This window comes from Astatotilapia calliptera, chromosome 5, assembly GCF_964374335.1.
Source record: "Astatotilapia calliptera chromosome 5, fAstCal68.1, whole genome shotgun sequence".
In the NCBI taxonomy this organism is placed as follows: domain Eukaryota; kingdom Metazoa; phylum Chordata; class Actinopteri; order Cichliformes; family Cichlidae; genus Astatotilapia; species Astatotilapia calliptera.
In genome coordinates this window covers 272,716-285,637 of record NC_137426.1, presented here as the reverse complement: position 1 = coordinate 285,637, position 12,922 = coordinate 272,716, and the positions used below count along the sequence as shown (strand labels likewise).

General features: G+C 45.0%; 1 protein-coding gene across 1 annotated transcript; it reads left to right on the top strand.

The window, feature by feature from the left end:
* The first annotated feature begins 2,811 nt into the window (after window positions 1–2,811).
* pcif1 (phosphorylated CTD interacting factor 1) lies at window positions 2,812–9,062 on the top strand. Its single transcript, XM_026166615.2, has 16 exons — window positions 2,812–2,951; window positions 4,416–4,569; window positions 4,649–4,773; window positions 4,853–4,978; window positions 5,179–5,312; window positions 5,379–5,536; window positions 5,734–5,881; window positions 6,064–6,147; window positions 6,238–6,337; window positions 6,433–6,592; window positions 6,672–6,841; window positions 7,064–7,150; window positions 7,229–7,413; window positions 7,496–7,589; window positions 7,668–7,843; window positions 7,952–9,062. The coding sequence occupies exons 2-16, from the start codon at window positions 4,443–4,445 to the stop codon at window positions 8,280–8,282; spliced, it is 2,205 nt and encodes a 734-aa protein (XP_026022400.1). The 5' UTR covers window positions 2,812–2,951; window positions 4,416–4,442; the 3' UTR covers window positions 8,283–9,062.
* Window positions 9,063–12,922: the final 3,860 nt, after the last annotated feature.

Genomic DNA, 12,922 nt, shown 5'->3' with positions numbered 1-12,922 from the left:
TTAAAGGCTTGACAAATGAAGTGGCCAGCTGGATCACACTTGCTGAGCATAAGTGACCATCTTCCAATTTTTACAATCTATGATAGGAATTACAAGATCAATAAAATGGACAGTAAAAAAGAGTACAGACGAGTAAGAACAGAAGAAAGAATGAATGCATTTAAAAAAGATTTATTGAAGGAAAACTGGGGTGAAGTATATCAGGAACAGGACGTTAATAGTGCTTATAATAAATTCCTTAGAATATTTACATTACTGTACAATACCAACTGTCCAATAAAGCAATATAGTAGGAAACAGAAATATATGGACTGTCCATGGATAACAAAAGGTCTGCAAAATGCATGTATAAAGAAAAATGCTCTATACAGAGAGTTCTTAAGAACGAGAACTAAAGATGCTGAAATCAGATACAAAAGATATAAAAATAGGTTAACTAATATACTTAGATTTAGTAAAAAGGAATACTATAAGAAGCAATTAGATATAAATAGAAATAATAATAAAAGATTATGGGAAATCCTGAACAGTGTTATAAAATGTGGGACTGGACAAAAGAACTACAAGTATTTCATTTGTAATGACCATGAAGAATACAATATGGATGTTGTGGCAAATAGTCTCAATGAATTCTTTGTAACTGCTGGACCAAATTTAGCAAGAACAATCACTCATCCTGGGAAAGCACAGGAAAAACCGGAGACACTGATTGACAGAAATCCATATTCTATGTTTCTCACAGCCGTTGATGAAAATGAAGTTCTTGAAATTGTCAAAAAATGTAAAAATCACAAATCTTTGGATTGTAATGATATTGATATGATAGTGGTTAAAAGAGTCATTGAGGCTATTATAAAACCATTTACATACATCTGTAATTTATCATTTCAAACTGGTCGATTTCCAGACAGAATGAAAATAGCAAAAGTTATACCTCTATACAAATCTGGAAACAAACACCATTTCACAAACTACAGGCCTGTCTCTTTACTACCTCAATTCTCAAAAGTTCTTGAAAAACTGTTTAAAAACAGACTGGAAAAATTTATAGATAAACATAAACTACTCACTGAGAGTCAGTACGGATTCAGATCAAGCAGATCAACATCATCGGCACTATTAGATTCAATAGAATGCATCACAAATTCCATAGACAAAAAGCAATATGTGGCTGGGTTATTCATAGACTTGACAAAGGCATTTGACACTATAGATCCTGATATATTAATAAGAAAACTGGAACGTTATGGTGTCAGAGGGGTAGTTTTAGATTGGGTCCGGAGTTATTTAAGTGACAGAAAGCAGTTTGTGAAAATAAATGGTGGTTGCTCCTTATGTATGGACATTGCTTGTGGTGTACCCCAAGGGTCAGTTTTGGGTCCAAAATTCTTCAACTTGTACATTAACGACATCTGTAAAGTGTCCAAAGTATTAAAAATGGTTCTCTTTGCTGACGATACAAACATTTTTGCTCTGGTGATGATCTGCAGAATTTATTGGAGGATATGACTAATGAAATAAGTAAAGTGAAGTTCTGGCTTGATAAAAACAAATTATCATTAAATTTGAATAAATCTAAACTTATGTTATTTGGAAATAGTAGTTTAAATACAAATGCAAAGATTCAAATAAATGGTGTTGATATTGAAAGAGTCAGTGAAAATAAATTTCTGGGGGTAATAATAGATGAAAAACTTAACTGGAGAGCTCACGTAAGATATATTCATTCCAAAGTATCACGAAGCATTGCAGTACTAAACAAGGCAAAGCAGGTATTCGACAGAACATTACTTCATATTCTCTACTGTTCACTGGTTTCACCATACTTAAGCTATTGTGCAGAGGTCTGGGGCAATAACTATAAAACCACATTACATTCACTTTTTACTCTTCAAAAAAAAGCAATTCGAATCATCCACAATGCAGGTTATAGGGAACATACAAACTCACTATTTTTGCAGTCTGAAATATTGAAAATTGACGATATAGTGAAATTCCAAACAGCACAAATTCTATTCAAAGCAAAAAATAAAGAACTGCCAGGTAATATTCAGAGTATGTTTTTTTTGAAAGAAGGATGTTATAATTTAAGGGGTTTTTGTAACTTCAAAACAATGAAGGTACGTACTACAAGAAAAGGCTTTTGTGTTTCTGTTCAAGGAGTGAAACTATGGAACAAACTGAATATGGAATTAAAGCAATGTCCAAACATAAAACTGTTCAAAAAGAGTTATAAAAATATGATCTTCTCGATCTATAAAGAAAAGGAAAATATTTAAATTAAGTGAATGTCTCTATTTAAAAACAAACAAACAAAAAATTCATGATGTGATATTATAGTATATAGTATATCAGAAATCTGTTCACTATTTTTATTACAAATTATATCAGTAAGGAAGCTGACTAAATATTCACTGATAATTTATGGGACAGGGGTGGGATTAAATAAGTGTATACTTCTTCCCACTCCCTTTCAACATGTAAATTAATCAGAATGTTTTTTTGTATGTAATTTGTATAGTATATTTTTTTTCTCTCATTTCTTTTCTAAATGTACTTGTATATTGTTCACATGTTGAAATAAATTACCAATCAATAAATTACCAATCAAATGCTCAAATCTATGTTTTAAGTTTTGAGTTCTGTGCATTATTAAAGAAATTAGAGCTGAAATGTGCCTTTAAGGGCAACACCCTCACGTTCATTGATGTGTGTGTGTTAAAACTCTTTGATGTTTTTGGTCACATCTCTCAGCTTTCAGCCTCTTTGACCTCTTCAACATGGCGCCCGCAGTGGAACACCTCGGGACAGGAAGGAGGTCGGGCGCTGCGCCTGCGCAGTTGCTCTGTCCGGGTCCCTGTAAAGATGTCTGAGCAGGCGGGGAGGGAGCGGAGCGGAGGACCCGAAACAACGCGCAGAACCCGCAACTGTCCGCGACTTAACCGGCCAAGGTAAGCGCCGACGGTCCCGCGGGCCGGCTCCGGGCGCACCGACACGCGGCGGAAGGTGTCAGCTCCCGGTGGGGGCTGGACAGTGGCGCGCGGGGCGGCCCAGCTCGGAGCACAGAACAGAAATGTTAGTGAGGGCGCGCGACGCTGTGGCAGGGGCGTGTCCGCCATCTTGTGAGTGAAGTGGCGCCTGAACAGCCGCAGGTCTCTGAGCCTAATGGCGGCTAACTGCCGATGTGACCGCGCGAAGGTTCCGAACCCGACCTTTACTGAGCGTGCTGCCCAGCCTGACCCCACCGCAGAGCCGGACCGGCCGTCACCGTGTGTCCGTGTCGGTCCCGGGCTCCCGAGCAGCCGCCGCAGCCTTTTGTTGTCCTCCTCCCCCTCTCTCCCTCCTCCCTGTTTGTTTGGGAAACCTGCACCGCGCATGCGTGTAACCATGGCGCTAGTTTCTGCGTGTAAGAAAACACGATCAAACGTGTCGACAGCGCGCTAAAATCTGTCTGAGCCCATCGATCATTGTGATCAATTTAATCACTGATCGGCTGTTTGCCGCCGTCTGACGTCAGCGCGCCACATTAACCCGCGGGATCGGAGCAAGCACCGAGACCGCCACAACACACACGCACATAGACGCCTGGATGCACGCACGCGCCAACACACCTGAACGAGCACCTGTAACGCTGATCAAACTACTGATGAGTTTGTCTGATCTGTATGGCCCTCTGAGCAGGGCTGGGTGTGCTCACCGGTTCTCACTCAGTTATTCTAATTCTGATCATTTATCAGTACATGGGCATATTTTTACATCTGTGTATAAAACAAAGCTGACACTGAGACAGGTGTGAGCATCACAGCAGAGGCCTTTGTGTCAGAGTAACTGAGGATAAAACAAAAAGCCAGCAGCAGCAGATTTTCCTGGAATAACTTTTTATAGCAGATAATGTTAAAAATATTCTACAGTAGATCAAAAACTGAAGAAAACCACAAATCAACACGTGAACATTACCTGATGCTGCTTAAGGGAAGCAGAGCACACTGAGAGAGAGCTGTGCAGGAAGTGTTTTTTTTATCCTGGTGGATTCAAAAAAGCCAAAGTCAGAGAAAACTCGTGACCACGTGTATCAAACGTGAAACGTAGTTTGGATCTTCTGTTGCTGCTGGTTCAGTGAATTTTGGTCTGAGAGTGACGAAGACATGTCGGCTTTCAGCCCCGACAGCGTGCACGTGTCATGGGGTGAACCATCCTTGCTCTGTTTATATATTTTTACCTGCTCGTTAATCGTTGCTGTTTGGCGAGTGTTGAAATGAGCTTCTGGTATTTCTGTCAAAATACATTGTTGTTATTATTATTATTATTATACATTATTATGTCAAATCGATACCATTATTTGTAAAACCCACCCCTACCTCTGATTGCAGCTGCACACCTGTCTGACTCATTCTCACCTGTGTTTTGTTTTGAAGGCACGTGATGTCATTCTAACTGCCAAGATGTCCAATGACAGCCAGGGATTGGTGAAGGGGGAGGCGGCCATGATGCTGGCTCCCTCTGGCTCCGCCTCATCTCAGGGACCACCCCTTTCTCCGTCCACTGCCTCTAAAGCACCTGAGCTCCCAGGTACGCTCGTTTGCCTCTTACCTGTCCCACTCACCGTACTCCAACCCTGATTACCCTCTCTCTCTTTCTCCCCCCCCAGATGAGTTGGTTCAGGCTGGATGGTCCAAGTGTTGGTCTCGGCGGGAGAATCGGCCATATTACTTCAACAGATTCACCAATCAGAGCCTGTGGGAGGTGCCAGTGCTCGGCCAGCATGATGTTATTGTGAGTATTGCCTGTGCTTATCATTTACATTTATTGATTGATATGCAGTTATTGATCAGGTACCGATCTGTGTCTGCAGTCTGATCCTTTAGGTCTAAATGCGGCTCCTGCAGAGGGCGGGGACAGTAACCTTGGTAATGGTCAGAGGAAGAGGAGGAGCTCTGAGGAGCAGGGGGGAGGACCTAACAGCTTCAAACGTGCTAAGGTAAAACGGAGTCCTAGGTTGGATGAGCCAGAAAGATGCTCTGCTGTGATTGGCTGACATACTGACCTTCATGCCTGCTGTTACATTTCCTATGACACGATTAGTAACCTGACAACCAATCACAGCAGAGTGTGAATAGACTGACGTATGATGCTCCGAGTGCAGGTGAGCGAACCCTGACCAGGTCTGTCTGTTACCAGGTGGAGCCGACCACGCCCATCTCTCCCAGCACTCCTGGGGTCAAACCCTGGAGCTCCGCCCCTGAGGACAAACAGGCCCAGTCCGCCACACCCACCACACCGAGCCCCGCCCCCGCGCCGTACAGACCAGCTGTGTGAGTACTGCATGTTGTTTTGTTTTGTTTTGTTGAAGGACCTTTTTGATTGGTCGGTGTTTTCAGGATTTACTGGGACCTGGACGTGCAGACCAACGCCGTGATCCGAGAGCAGGCCCCCGCCAGCCACCACCTGCCCCCCCACCCCGAGATCGAGCTCCAGCGAGCGCAGCTGGTCACCAAGCTGAGGCAGCACTACCACGAGCTGTGCCACCAGAGGGAAGGTATGCCACACGTGCAGGTTGTGTACTGGTAGCTCCTCCCCCACAGGTGAGAGGTGGAGGGAGAACACATCTTCAGATAGGGTGAAGGTCAAAGGTCATCAGAGACTTTGGAGCCGTCCAAGCCCGAGTGTTCATTAATGGGTATGACGGGCATGTGTGAATGTGAGCTCTGACCAGGTGTTGGTTCTCTGCCTCAGGTATCGATCCGCCCCGGGAGTCCTTCAACCGCTGGCTGCTAGAGAGGAAAGTAATTGACAAAGGTCACGACCCCTTACTGCCGAGTGACTGTGACCCTGTTATCTCCCCATCGATGTTCCGAGAGGTCATGAACGACATCCCTATCAGGTGACTTTAAAATCGAGTGGCGTTCGCGTCTCGTGCTCATGGCGTTCGTTTGCTGTGAGGAGAACATGAGATTTGCTTTTAATTGAGTGATAAATGTCTGACACTAGAAATAGTCTGAATTTATTGATCAGAGATCATGTGCAGATTAATATATTGATCAGTGATTGGTTTGTGTGTGGCAGGTTGTCTCGCATTAAGTACAAAGAGGAGGCTCGGAAGCTGCTCTTTAAATACGCTGAAGCTGCCAAGAAGATGATCGACTCCAGGTAGGACCCAGCTGACCAACTGCTGAGCTCAATCCTGCTGAGATTATCAAGTGGGCCCGCGCTCTGACCTCTGACCTGTCACCCATGCAGGAATGCGAGCCCGGAGAGCAGGAAGGTGGTGAAATGGAACGCCGAGGACACGATGAACTGGCTGCGCCGAGATCACTCTGCCAGCAAGGAGGACTATATGGTAACCTGTGACTTTCGCTTCATCTGTACTCGTTACACGATTGCTTGTAGATCACCTGTACAAGTCGTCTGTGACTGTCACTGGTGTATCTGCAGGACCGTCTGGAGCACCTGAGGCAGCAGTGCGGTCCTCACGTCGCCGCCGTCGCCAAAGATTCTGTCGAGGGAATCTGCTCCAAGATCTACCAGCTGTCTGCGGAGTACAGCCGCCGCCTGCGCCAGACACACCTGAGCCTGCTGCAGGACCCGCCCACTGGTACACTTCAGTCCTGTGTATTATTCACCTGTGTACCTGGCTGTCTGAGCCCATAGTGTTCTGTCTCTGCATGTTTCAGAGGCGTGTGCGTCCCCGCCGCAGTCCCGCCTTGTCTACTGTTACCCGGTGCGTCTGGCGATCCCGTCGCCGCCGCTGCCTCGTGTGGAGCTTCACTTTGAGAATGACATGGCGTGTTTACGCTTTAGAGGAGAGATGGTCAAAGTTAACAGAGGACACTTCAGCAAACTGGTCAGTAACCCTGTGGTAATCTGATTACCTTAAAAATTGTAATCCGAGTACATAACAGCAACCTAGTCAGTACCTCCGGTGTAATCTGTTTACTTTTTACATAGTAATACAAGGACTCAAAAGAGTAATCAAAGTACTCATCAAAAAGCTGGTCAGTAACGCATTGTAATCAGATTACTGTGTCCAATCTGTCCCGTTTGTCTCTCACCTGTCTCGCTGCAGGAGCTGTTGTACAGGTACAGCTGTATAGACGACCCTCGCTTCGACAAGTTCCTGTCCAGAGTCTGGTGCCTCCTGAAGAGATACCAGGTCAGCTGACGGCGTGCTCGCTCGGTTCACCTGCTTCATTAGCTGCTCAAAGCTAACCAGGTGTGTGTGTGCGTGCAGGTGATGTTCGGCAGTGGTGCTAACGAGGGGAGTGGCCTGCAGGGGGCGCTGCCGGTGTTGGTGTTTCAGACGCTGAACCGTCAGTTTGGTGTTTCTTTCGAGTGCTTTGCCTCGCCACTCAACTGCTACTTCAAACAGTTTTGCTCCGCCTTCCCTGATACCGACGGTTTCTTCGGGTCCAGAGGGTGAGGTGACACAACTGGACAATCCGCTGCACAGTCTGTCCACTCTCCCTGTCCCAGCGTGACAATCTGGCATGTGTTTCAGGCCCTTCCTGTCCTTCTGTCCGGTCAGCGGCTCGTTTGAAGCCAACCCGCCGTTCTGCGAGGAGCTGATGGATGCAATGGTGACGCACTTTGAGGTCAGTACTAGTCTCTGATCTGGCCTCTGAAACGGACTGTGATCCAGGGTTTCTGATCCGGTCTCCTGTCTTTCTCAGGACCTGTTGGACCAGTCCTCGGAGCCTCTGTCGTTCATCGTGTTCGTGCCTGAGTGGCGTGACCCCGTGACTCCAGCTCTGACTCGCATGGAAGGAAGTAGATTCCTGCGTCATCAACTCAGCATTCCCGCCTACGAGCATGAGTACCGATCAGGGAGTCAGCACATCTGCAAAAGGTACTCGTACTACAGTGCTGTAGTATTACTGTAATACTAATATTGTGTACACTGAATTACTGATTGATTGTAGTAGCCTAATACTCTGATTACTTTATATATTATCAGGGATGAGATGTACTACCGGGCTGTACACGGTACTGCAGTTCTCTTCCTGCAGAACGACGCCGGCTTTGCGAAGTGGGCGCCTACTCCAGAGCGTCTGGCCGAGCTGACAGCAGCGTACCGCGCCTCTTCCACCCGCATTTCCTCCTTGTCGTCCCCTGGCCCTGCCCACATCTCTCCTGGAGATAGAGACTCCGCCCCCAAAACATCTGATAGGACACAGAGTAACGTATTGTCACCCGGTGGCCACGACGACAACAACAACAACGACAACAACAGCAGCGGTGATAGTGGCAGCAGCAGCAGTCCTCGAGACAAAGTGTCCACCGTGTAGGCGGGGCTTGTGGAGGCCACGCCCTTTCGCCTGTTGGACAGTTGTTTCAAGTTTTGTTTTCTGACTTGTCTCGTTCAGATTGTCTTTCACCAGCACCTGTAGCAAATGTTTATCCATAATGCCACATGCCACCAGGGGGTGGGCGAAGCCTGAATTAGCCCCACCCTCTGCTGGCTTTAACCCCGCTCTGTTGTGATTGGTCAAAGCTCTGGAGCTTTTTTTATTTTTAAATTTTTTTTTTAAAACTTGCAGCTGATTCTTGTTCAGCTGTGGCTTCTGTTGTTCAGCAACAAACATCACAGCCAATCAGTGAGCAGCGACTTCGAGCTCCAGCAATAACCCCCCCCACCTGTAATGTCACTTGTGACCACGGAGGACTCTGATCCCCGCACCCATAGGGCTTTCTGATTGGTCAATAAGGCAGCTACTGTTTCTATTGGACAGATCTTTGTTTTTCTGGGGTTTGATTTTGTTTTGTTTTTTTCAGTCCTGCTTCTGGTCCCACCTACTTATAATGGCCCGGCCAGTCAGTGTGGGGAAATGGACTACTCATGAGGTGGAGGATTAACAGTTAGGTGGGAGGAGGTGGAGTCAGATTCAGACTGTTGCTCGGAGACAGACGCCTTAGAGTGCGGGGTCACTGATGCTGAGGGGGCGGGGTCTCATGTAATCAAACTGACAGACATTTGTGTGAACACGACAGTTTTTTGTCATTAACGTCTTTTTTTTCGGGTTCATCAAACGTTTGTCAGAAAAATTAAAGTTTTTTTTTTATTTAAACTTTTGGGAGTTTGCTTTGTGTTTTGTTTATTTTATTTTTAAGTGTTTCAAACATTTTTTTCCCTCTTTTCTGCTCTCTGGCTCCTCCCACTCAGTAACCTGACACTACAACAAATGTTTGTTCTGGGATTGGCTGGCTGTGGCCCAATGAGGCGTCTGTTTCCAGGGCTGGCAGCAGTGTATATAGTGTATAGCCTGTTGATGTTTTAATTTAAAGCGACGGTGTGAAACCAAAGCGACAAAGCTGCGATAGACAGACTCCTCCTCCTCACATCGTCTTCATCATCCTCCGGTGTGCGTGAACTATTTCGAAGATGTTCCTGACCCTCAGAGCGTGCGCCGCCATTCTTACGTTCCTCTTCCCGTTCAGCACGAGGTCATGTGTTCAGGTGTTTCGTGCCGCTGCAGCTTCACTTGTTTGGTCACGTTAAGAACGTTCGTCACGGCTTCGACATGTGACAGTAATGTAAAGCATCGCAGGACGCCACTCTGGATGTGTTATTGGCATCAAACCCTGACATGAACTGTCTTAGTCACCGTTGTGTGATGGCGTGCATTTAAATGCTGCCCTCGCCATCACACAAAGGTCACTATGAAACTTTTTGCAGTTTTCTTGGCGAGCCGAAGCGCTCACAGAGATGCCATCATAATCTGTCTGCACGGGAACAAATGCACCAGGAGAAACGTGACGCAGGACGCGATGGAACAGCGGATTTTTACACGTGAACGTAATTGTCGTTGTGACACTCGCTCACATGTAAGGATTAACGCGCGTGTGGTGGATTAACTCCGAACCAGGAGTGTGCACGTGAGCCGAGCACTGGTTCTTTGATGTCACAGTGAATACTGAGCTGTGATTGGCTGCTCTGGCAGCAGCAGTGAAACGTGCACATGATGCTCCGGTGATGCAATCAGAGGCTCATCCACTGGGCCCGCCTCCATAGGTGTGTGTCCTGGTCATAGCTGCGTCCATGTGCCCAGTTACTTGTGCACAAACTCCAGGTGTTTGTCAGAGGGCGGAGCTAGAAGTGCTGATAGCTTAGCATAGCACAAAGTCGCTAATGTTGCAGCTGCAGACGTCTCACTTCATCTGACTCACCTGCTGGGTTCACTCCTCTTTGACTGTCTGTGATGTAGACACCTTACTGGAGGCGGCGGCTCGCCAAAGCCTGGCTGTAAACAGGAAGTGGTCCATCTTGTTTGTTGGCCCCTCTGCAGATTGTAAATAGTGTCTGTACTCCAGTAAAATCTGAAACCAGTAAAACCAGTGCTGTTCCTCTTTCTGCTACAGTCACATGACCTCACACAGTCACACCAGTGTAAATGTTTGTCATCTACAGTAAGACTATCTGCAAGTATCATTTGTCGTTTCTGTGTGATGACAGTTTAAACAAACTTCACGTTAGTCAGTTTTCAGTGTTACACTCTCACCTGTGACGTCACCCTGGAGTCTGCCTGCCGGGGTCCATCCCCATGAACAGAACAGAATAAAATAGCGGGTTTTCTCTGAGAACACGGTTGGTGCACACAGTAATGACATTCTGATGCATTTATTCTTCGTCAGACTGCACAGCAAAACAAACTGCAGTAATCGTCTGAGTCACAGCTGAGATGCTTTCCTATCCTAGCCTCCTATCTTCCTATACCTGCTGACAGCACACCTGTCCACGTTTATGATTTGTCCTAAGCTCCGCCTCCTTTGAGTGAATGCGCTGAATGACCAGAAATCCTGAAATTCATAGCGCAAGGCCCAGGACCCGAGGAACAGGTGAGGATAAGCTGATGACCCACCTTCTCTAGAGAAGCTTCTGACTGAAAACGCTGCTGAGGCTGCTCGGCATCAATCCCGCGGACCTGACATCACGTGTAGCACCTGTTCTGTACCGGTTCACAGCCGTTACACACTTTTACAGCTCATGCACTTGCATTAAAGCGGTGTTCAGTGATATGACGACATCTAATTTTAGAATTTGTATAATTTTTAACATTTCGTATAATTTTAGTATTTATGTTTTATAGTAGTTTTACATAATATGTTTGGTGCCTGTCAGTATTTATCTCCTTTTTACATTGTGCTCAGTATGAAGTTAGTGAGTCACGTGCTGACAGCGATCAGGTTTGTACCTTTCATTGTGTGCCTTACGGCATTCACACTATTGTGTTCCTGTTTCTCTTTAAACTTTATTATTCTACCTTATTCTAGTTGCTCCGTTTCTTTGCTGCGTAACTACTCCCTCAGTTTTCATCCGGTTTTCACCATTCAAAATTTAAACTGTTCTGCTGATTCTGCTAATGCCAGATATATCTTTTGGTGCTCATAGCTTTTATACCTTTTGAAATATTAAGCTTTTTATGCCATTTTTTGGCCCATTTTGATCAATGGGACCTCTCAGCTCTTCAGCAAAAATGTCAGCTCCTTCACTTTCAGCAGAGAGTTCAGCTTTTTCCACCTCTTTTCAATACAAGCCTCTTCTGCTCCGGTTTGGCTCAGTGAGATGAGTAGCCGCCTTAAGACCAGGGGGCGCAGGTTCGAATCCTACCTGTGTCTGATGCCCCACATCTCCTCTTGCACTTACTCTGCCCTTTTAAATAAAGCAGGTTTAAGCAAAGAAATAAGCTTCTACACCGCTTTTCAGCAGATAGTTCTGCTTCTGCTTTTTTCAGAGTCCACTACACGGCATTCACACTGCATTTTCGCAGGAAATGCAACTTTTTCTATTTTTTTTTTTTAAACAGGCACACCTGTTCAGGGCTGAATGTCGCCACTGATTTCTATAACTGATTCGATTCAGTCAGTCACAAGTATTCTAATTCTGATCATTTATCAGTACATATTTTTATATCTGTGTATAAAACAAAGCTCACACTGTGCTTCAACAGAGGTGTGAGCGTCACAGCAGAGGCCTTTGTGTCAAAGTAATTGAGGATAAAACAAAAAGCAGGAAGCAGAAACCTGGCCTGACTTCTTATAGATAACCTTACAAATACAAATAACCTTTTTTTTTTTATAATTGAAGTCTTTATTTGTTTTTAACATTTCACAACACAAAAACAAACAAAACAAACAACAACAGAAAAAAAATATATATATATATAAAAAATATAATAATAATAATAAAAAACAAACAAAAAAAACAAATCAGTTAACTCAAATCTTTAAGTCATTCCCTTACTGAGTGCCTACACATACAAACAGTGCAGCAAGCGTACAACATGACTAAAGATAATTGCCCTGACCAAATAAGTTCCAACCATCTCAGCCAAAAACACGTCCCCACGATTTGTCAAAACCCTCCCTATCATCATTAATCCTAGCCAAGAGTTTTTCATACGACACCATTTTCAGCATAGTTTCTATTCTGGAGGAGATGGTTCCTTCCATACACTGAGAATAACTCGAGCCGCTGCGATCACCCCCACCTTTATAACCACAAAGTCATATTTTGAAACCCCAGGTAATACTGACCGATCCCCTAATAAGCACAGTCTTGGTGACAGGGGTATCATCAAACCAATCCACCTTCCTATTTTGTCCAATACTTTTTGCCAAAAGGGATAAACTTTCCCACATTCCCAAATAGCATGCATAAATGTCCCTGGATCTGAACTACATTTCCAGCATACATTACTGGGACTAATTCCCATTCTATAAAGTTTGGATGGAGTGAAGTACCACCTGTGTATTAATTTATACTGAGTAAATTTACCCCTGGCCTCTCTTATATATTTATCAGAGAATGACAAAATTCTGCGCCAGTCTTCTTTAGAAATTGCACAACCCAGATCCCTCTGCCATATAATCCTCAAGTTTTCACATATCTCTTTTTTTGGATTGTTAAACAGTTTGTAGAAAACCGCTG